The sequence below is a fragment of the Myotis brandtii genome, unplaced genomic scaffold (assembly GCF_000412655.1).
Source record: "Myotis brandtii unplaced genomic scaffold, ASM41265v1 scaffold92, whole genome shotgun sequence".
Lineage (NCBI taxonomy): Eukaryota > Metazoa > Chordata > Mammalia > Chiroptera > Vespertilionidae > Myotis > Myotis brandtii.
Genome location: NW_005371791.1, coordinates 1,644,862 through 1,652,397, shown reverse-complemented (window position 1 = coordinate 1,652,397; position 7,536 = coordinate 1,644,862). Strand labels below are relative to the sequence as shown.

Below are 7,536 nucleotides of genomic sequence, written 5' to 3'. Positions count from 1 at the left end.
GGTGGAGGGGAGCTATGGGGGGAAAAAAGAGGAACAACTGTAATAATCTGAACAATAAAGATTTAATTTAAAAAAAAAGACTACTACTACTGTCATGCCTACTATGCATCAACTAGATCATCTCCTTACTCCTCAGACAAAAAGGTAGGCATCAGTATCATGTTAAAGCTCAGAAGATGAGGTGCTCAAAAAGGTTAACAAGTCATGCTCTACTCACTGTCAAGTGTATCCTGCCTTAAGATCCCACCAGCCATAAATAACTTTAATTCAAATTTAGTTCTGATTGTAATATTTATATTATATTCTTCCAGTTGGACTGTGCTGCCTTTACATGGTGTCTCTACCAGTCATGCTACACATTGTTACTAAATTTATTTTTCTCCTACATAAATCAGATGTGGTTTTCTATAAACCTTCAAGGTTCATAACTAACAATAGTTGTGGCTTACCAAGTGTTCCTTGAAATCTGGCCTCAGCACTCTAGCCCTTCCCTCATCACTCTCATCATTGTCTGTCCCTCTTGCTTGCTTGCTACCTTTCAGGGCGGACTCAGTCTCATTACTTATTGAAAACTAATGCTCACATTAAACACAATGATCACAGCATTATCCTGTAATCCTACTACAATCCCCATATAATATAATAAAAGCCTAATATGCAAATTGTCCCCTCGACCAGGAGTTTGACCGGGAGTTCAACTGGGAGTTCAACTAGGTGGTGGTGGTGGTGGCAGGCAGCCAGGGGAAGGGAGGCCCCGGCCGGCAGCCAGCAGCTGCTAGAGACCCTACCCATGCATGAATTTAGTGCACTGGGCCTCTAGTTTTTTAAATAAGAGGGAACAAGCTCAAAGAAGTTACTTTCAGAAATTGATAGAATAGCTGGGAAAGAAACTGAAATCTGCCATCTGGGTTCCCCAAGCTCATGTTCCCCATGTTTTTTAAAACCATGTGAACTCTCCCCGCCCCCAGCTCCAAATACTTGCAGTGACACCCATCCTTGCTCTCTGCCATCTTCCTATGAAAGTGGAAAGGTTACCTCTGCTAATCCTGCTACCCGGGCTCTAGATTCTATCCCATCTTGCATGCTTCAGCTCCCTCATGTATAAAATGAATCACTGTTTTACAGATGACATCTATTACATCTGCTGTAAATTAGCATGAGGATTAGATTCTGACTGTAAAATACTTGAAAAGGACACATAACCTATACCTATTATTAATTATCCTGCCAATTCCTGGTTTTCTTTGTTCTTTTTACTCTTATCCATCTCATTCATATAAATATGCTAGTTTCTCCCATCTAAAGTAAAAGTGACATAAAAAGAAAAACTACAAAAATGTAGTTTTGGACCTTAATGTACTCCCTAGCTATCATAAATCTAAGGTCTTCAAAGAAGTTATCTACACATATTTTTAAATTACTTTACCTTCCTTCCATTTACCTTTTACCTCTCACCTTGAGGTTGCTCACTCACCAAATTATTTCTGTTATTAATCCAACAGCCACTTTTCAAGCCCTACAACCCTTGCTTTTGTTTTGAAGGTACAGGTATACCTCAGAAATATTGCAGGTTTGGTTCCAGACCACTGCATAAAAGTGAGTATTGCAATAAAGCCATTGTCATCTTTTTGCTGATAGAGGGGGTCTGGCCTTCAATTTGTAAAAATGCAATATCTGAGAAGCACAATAAAATGAAATAGCATCTACTAAGTATTCTTTCCTCAAAATATTCCATCACACTTCACTTTCCTAAAGTCCCCCACTTACTCTCTGGCCGGTCCTCAGTCCCTTTCAGGGACTCTGCTTCCTTTATCCATTCCCTCAATTTTTTCTCAGGATTCTAAACCTTGGCCCATATTCTCACTTCATATGTCCTTCTGGTTGAACTCATATATGCACTCATTTGGCTCTCATTCCACAAATATTTAATGAGCAGCTATTACATGCCAAGTTTTGTTTTTGTTTTTTTAGTAACTTCTGGGATAAACAGAAAGACATGATTGCTGGATTAATAGTCTAATTGGAAAGAATTCAAAATGTCCATGGAATTAGGAAAGCACATAATGAGACATGCCTCGGCTAGGGTGATCAGGGAAGGCTATTCTGATGACATGACCATTAAGTTGTAAACTAAAAAATAAATAGGAGTTAAGTAGGTAAAGTGAGATAGGAAGAAATTCTACACTGCATGCAAAGGTTCTTCGACAAGAAGGAACATGACTATTTAAAACTCTGGAAAGCCACTGGGACTGAAACAAAGAGACTGGAGAAAACAAAATGAGGCTGGAAAATAAGGCCAAGGCCAGACCACGCACCGCTCTGCTAGCCATGCCAAACATTTTAAAAACAATACCAAAACAAAACAACCCCCCTCCCCCCATTCAGAAGAATTATATAAAATTGAGGAAACGTCCCAAAAGTTAGAAAAAGATAAAAAATATAGTGAAAAATTTTTCAAAAATTAAAGAATCAATAGGAGTTCCAGAGAGAACAGTAACAACAACAGAGAAGAAATCTAAGATATTACAAGAAAAGAGCCAATAAGTGAAGGGCTTGAATTTACAGTTAAGAGCCCTCTGAATACCCAGGACAACTGATGAAAAGAAACCCACACCAAAGAATCACTGGAATTTCAGAACACTGGACAAAGTAAAGAACCTATGTTCTGGGGGGTGGGGTTTTGAAGAGACATATAGTATCCAAAAGAAAAGTATTACAGTGGTTTCAGATCTCTCACCAGCAATACCGAACAGAATCAATGAAACCATGCCTTCAAAGTCGAAAGGACAATTATTTCCAAATTCTCAAATGTGAGACAATAAAGAATACATGATCAGACATGCAATGTAGTACCTTGGAAAATGTACATTGTCTTTGGAAATCTACCAGAAAATGTGTTCCAGTAAAGTGAGAAATAAATCAGGAAAGAGAAGAGGGGGGATATAGAAAACAGAATACAGAACACAGGATAGATTGAGGGGGATTCCCAGTATGGTGAAGGAATTTTCCAGGATGGTAACAGTATACAATATATGGACGCCAACCCATGCACAATAAAGCAAGTCAAAAGACCCTGGGAAAATACGTGTCTGCAAATTTGAAAGCTACCTCTGTGGTAGGAAAATAAGAATGTATGAGAACATTTTAAAATTACAAAATGATTGACATGGAACAAAGGGTAAAATTGAAACTAACTGTTAGCTAGCAAAGAACCATATTTTTGCTCAATATAGGAAGAGGTTTATAATGGTACTAGAGGCCCGGTGGTGCATGGTTGGGGGTTGTCCCTCAGCCCGGCCTGCACCCTCTCCAATCTGGGACTCCTTGGGGGATGTCCGACTGCCTCTCACAATCTAGGACCACTGGTCCCTAACCACTTGCCTGCCTGCCTGCCTGCCTGATTGCCCCTAACCACCTTTGCCTGCCTGCCTGCCTAATCGCCCCTAACTGCTCCCCTACTGGCCTGATGGCCCCTAACTGCCCCCTTCTGGCCTGATCACCCCTAACTGCCTCTGCCTCACCCCGCACCCAGGAACCAGGATTCCCTCCTCCAGCTGGTGGCAGGCACCCGGGACCCAGGCTTCCCTCCCTCTGACCGGCCGCAGTCACCCAGGACCCGGGCCAGCTTTGCCCAGGCTGGCCACAGCTGCAGGGGACCATGGGTGGGTGACTTCGCCCGGGCCACAGGCGTTGGCGCCCGGGACCGCGGTGTGGGCAGCTTGTCCCTCTCTTGGGCTGCAGGCGCAAGCACTGGTGCCCGGGACTGCTGGGGGGGGCATCTTGTCCTTCTCCCGAGCCACAGGCACAGCCGCTGGCGCCCAGGACTGCAGGGACTGCGGGGTATGCGGCTTGTCCCTCTCCCAGGCCGCAGACTGGCTGGTCCCCATTCCTCTCTCCCCAGTGTTGAGTGTCTGAGCCATTAAGGCGTGAGGGTGTGAGGGTGTGATGACCATTTGCATATTAGCTCTTTATTATATAGGATAAGAAGTCCCAAAACGGACTGAAGTATCCCTGCAGGTATTCATTCTCTTCCTAGAGTGGATGAAAATTTAGTAGACAGATAGGCTTCCAATGGCTAGGATGGTTAAGGTGTATTTCAATGAAAGTATTTTATAATTCTTCTATAAATGCTGTGAAAAGCAGAGAGGTAGTGAGAAAAATAAGCTCACAATACCTTTAAAACCAAGTTTATATGTGCTTTTTCATTTAAGAACCAACTTTAGAAGCTAAATTGGTAAAAGTAATTCTAGTGTATTTTATTTTTTTTAGCAATGATCCTGTAAGTCAGGATATACAGTGTAGGCACAAAAATATGAGCAAAAGATTATAGTTAATTTGGGGTCATTTAGAATCCCTCCATGAGTTTTAAATTTTAGCATGCCAAAACTGACAGCACTAAAGCATTATAGGGTTGTGAAAATTAAATGAATGCCTGGCACACTGAAACACGGCATTAGTAATTATTGCTATGAGTCAGCATAAACTTGGATTAAACTCTATGAACTCTAAAGCCAGAGTGTCAGGATTCAAATATTGGCTCTACCACTTACTAGCTATACGGCAATTTACTTAATCTCCCCGACCCTCAGTTTCCTCATCTGTAAAATGGGGATAATAATGGTATACCTATTTCACAGGATTGTTGTGAACATTATAAACAAATTAACACATGCAAAGTGCTCAGAATCATATTAGGCATATAGTAAGAATTACCTAAGCATTATTATTACTATGAAAAGGCAGGTAATAATTGCCTTTCCGATTATTTTAAAGTTCTTTCAAAATTCTTAGCTCAAAGAATATGGCAATTAATGGAACAAGTGGCTATGAAGTCAAATGAATCATACTTTCCTATTACCAGATATTGTAAAATTACAAATGTTGGTTATGAAATCACATTTTTTTAAAAAGTGCCAAAAAAAATACATAAAAGTGCTCTAAGCTCAATTTTTTTTCTCACTAAATATTACAAAGGAAAACCAAAACTGCATTTTCAAAAAATACAAAAATGCTATATAGGAAGTTTAATTCCTTTGGCACTAGTTCCACATGAAAGAAAGATTAATCCTGAGAAGGTGCCTGACTCCTGCTTCTTTAAAAAAACAGAGCTGCTTGATTTCTTCTCTACTCTCATCTTTTCCTACTCCAAGTAAATGCTTTGGTCCTCACATTTAATGCATTTTCTTTCTTACCATACTTAGAAAAGAAAGGCTTAAAGAACACCAAGGGAGCAACTAAAAACTACAAAATATGAATATACTTTACCTGAATGTTACTGTTTTCACAAGGAATTACACTGCTTTCTGCAAGAGGTGACATACACATATGAGAGTTTTCAATACTCAAGGAATCAGTCATGGGTGAACTCCCATTATCCACCGGCTCCTTAATCCAAGTGTTCTCATCTGCTGTCTCTACTGGATCAACCATATCCACGGTGTTATTCTCCTTCTCACTTTCAACATCCTGCAGCAGTGCCAGGACTTTTGCAGAAGCACTAGACTGATTTTGTGTAAAAGACATGGAAGTCACTACTAAACGAGTGCCATGAGAAACATCACTATCCAACTGCCGCAGGTGGACACCAGTAGTGTCCATGGCAGGTGAAGAGGCATCTGTGGAAGGAACATTTGCTTTGTCTTCTTCATCTTCACTGTGAGCTTCAAGGGTAAAAGGGATTCGAAGCAGTGAGGTCCGATATTGAGTTCCATCTCTATACATCTCAAGTCTCATAGGAGACCAATTTTTAATTGGTGAGCAGCCATCTATATAAGGACTTCTGATACATGGATTACTAATTCCATTAGAATTTATTCCAGACGAAGCATCAGGAGAATGAAAAGTAAGCTTCCTTTGTTCTAAAAGATTGGGAGGGAAAAATTACATCATAAAATCTTAAAAATGGAAAAGCCATTCCTAAATGGTAATCATGATTCATGACAGAAAAAATAGATTTCTATTAACAGTTGTGTTGTTTACTGAAGTAAAATTTTGTTGTTAAAAACAGCACATGGCTTGCTTCGATATCTTGGCTATTGTAACTAATACTTCAATGAACATAGGAGTGCATATACACTTTCAAATTAGTATTTGGGGTTTCTTCGGATATATACCCAGAAGTGGAATTGCTGGGTCATAAGGCAGTTACATTTTTAAATTTTTGAAGAACTCCCTACTGTTTTCCATATTCACTTCACCAATCTGTATTCCCAGCAACAGTGTTTGTTGATTTATAGCTGAAAGTCATTCTAACAGGTGTAAGGTGATATCTCATTATGGTTTTAATTTGTAACTATGGTTTTAATTTGATGTTGAGCATCTTTTCATATGTCTATTTGCCATCTATAAGGCCTCTTTGGAGAAGTGTCTATTCAGGTCCTTTGCCCATCTATTAATTGGATAAAAACATCATCTTTTGAGTGTTGAGTTGTTTGAGTTCTTCATAAGTTTAGGATATTAACCACTTATTGGATGTATCATTGGCAAATATCTTCTCCCATTCATTAGGTTGTCTTTTTGTTATTTACAATAGCTAAGATATGGAAGAAACCCAAGTGCCCATAAACAGACGAGTGAATATATACAGCCATAAACAAGAATGAAACCTTACCATTTGTGACAGCATAGATGGACTTAGAGAGTATTATGTTAAGTGAAGTAAGTCAGTCAGAGAAAGATAAATACCATATGATTTCACTTATATATGGAATGTAGAGAACAATATGAACAAAGAAACAGAGAACAGTGTGATGGTTGCCAGAGGGGAAGGGATTTGGGGAACTAGGTAAAAAAGGTGAAGGGATTCATAAGTACAGATTTGTAGTAACAAAATAGTCATGGGGATATAAAGCACACATAGGGAATATAGTAATTAATACCTCAATAATGTAATTACTATGTATGGTGCCAGGTGGGTACTGGCAATATTGGGGGAAACACTTTGTAGAGTATATGACTGTCTAACCACTATGATATATACCTGAAACTAATGTTGAATGTAAACTGTAACTGAAAAACAAACAAACCCAATAGCACAAATGAATGTGTCTCAATAAGTAAGACGAGGTTCTTCCTGTGGCACTCTCTCATTCTAAATTAAAGAGTACTCCTTAGAATTATTTCCTCACAAGTATTTTGCTATTATAACAATATTGTCCATATACAATGAAGATATTGGACAAATCATGTGACCGCTACAAATTAACAGCTGAACCTGATAAATGAAATACAGTAGCCTCTTATCCAGTTTTGCTTTCTGCACTTTCAGTCACTCATGGTCAACTAAGGTCCAAAAACATTGCCTGGGAAATTTACTAAAGTACAGGCAGTCCTTGGGTTATGTCGGACTTGACGTACGTCGTTTCATGGTTACATCGCCATCTCCCATTTATTTATAAAAAAAAAAAAGTTCCGTCATTTCTACATATGTACATATGTGCTTTATGTTTTTTATTATTTACTAGCAGCCCGGTGCACAAAAATTTGTGCACTCGGGGGGGGCCCTCAACCCGGCCTATGCCCTCTTTCAGTCTGGGG

The 7,536-nt window shown here is 39.4% G+C and overlaps 1 protein-coding gene across 2 annotated transcripts in view; it reads right to left on the bottom strand.

Annotated features, from left to right (window-relative positions):
- BORA (bora, aurora kinase A activator) overlaps nt 1-7,536 on the bottom strand; it is a 29,119-nt gene that overhangs the window by 5,084 nt on the left and 16,499 nt on the right. For both annotated transcript variants that reach the window (XM_005885648.2, XM_014532882.1), the window contains exon 10: nt 5,266-5,858. In XM_005885648.2, the coding sequence (XP_005885710.1) occupies nt 5,266-5,858 (593 nt within the window). The remainder of the gene's footprint in view (nt 1-5,265; nt 5,859-7,536) is intronic.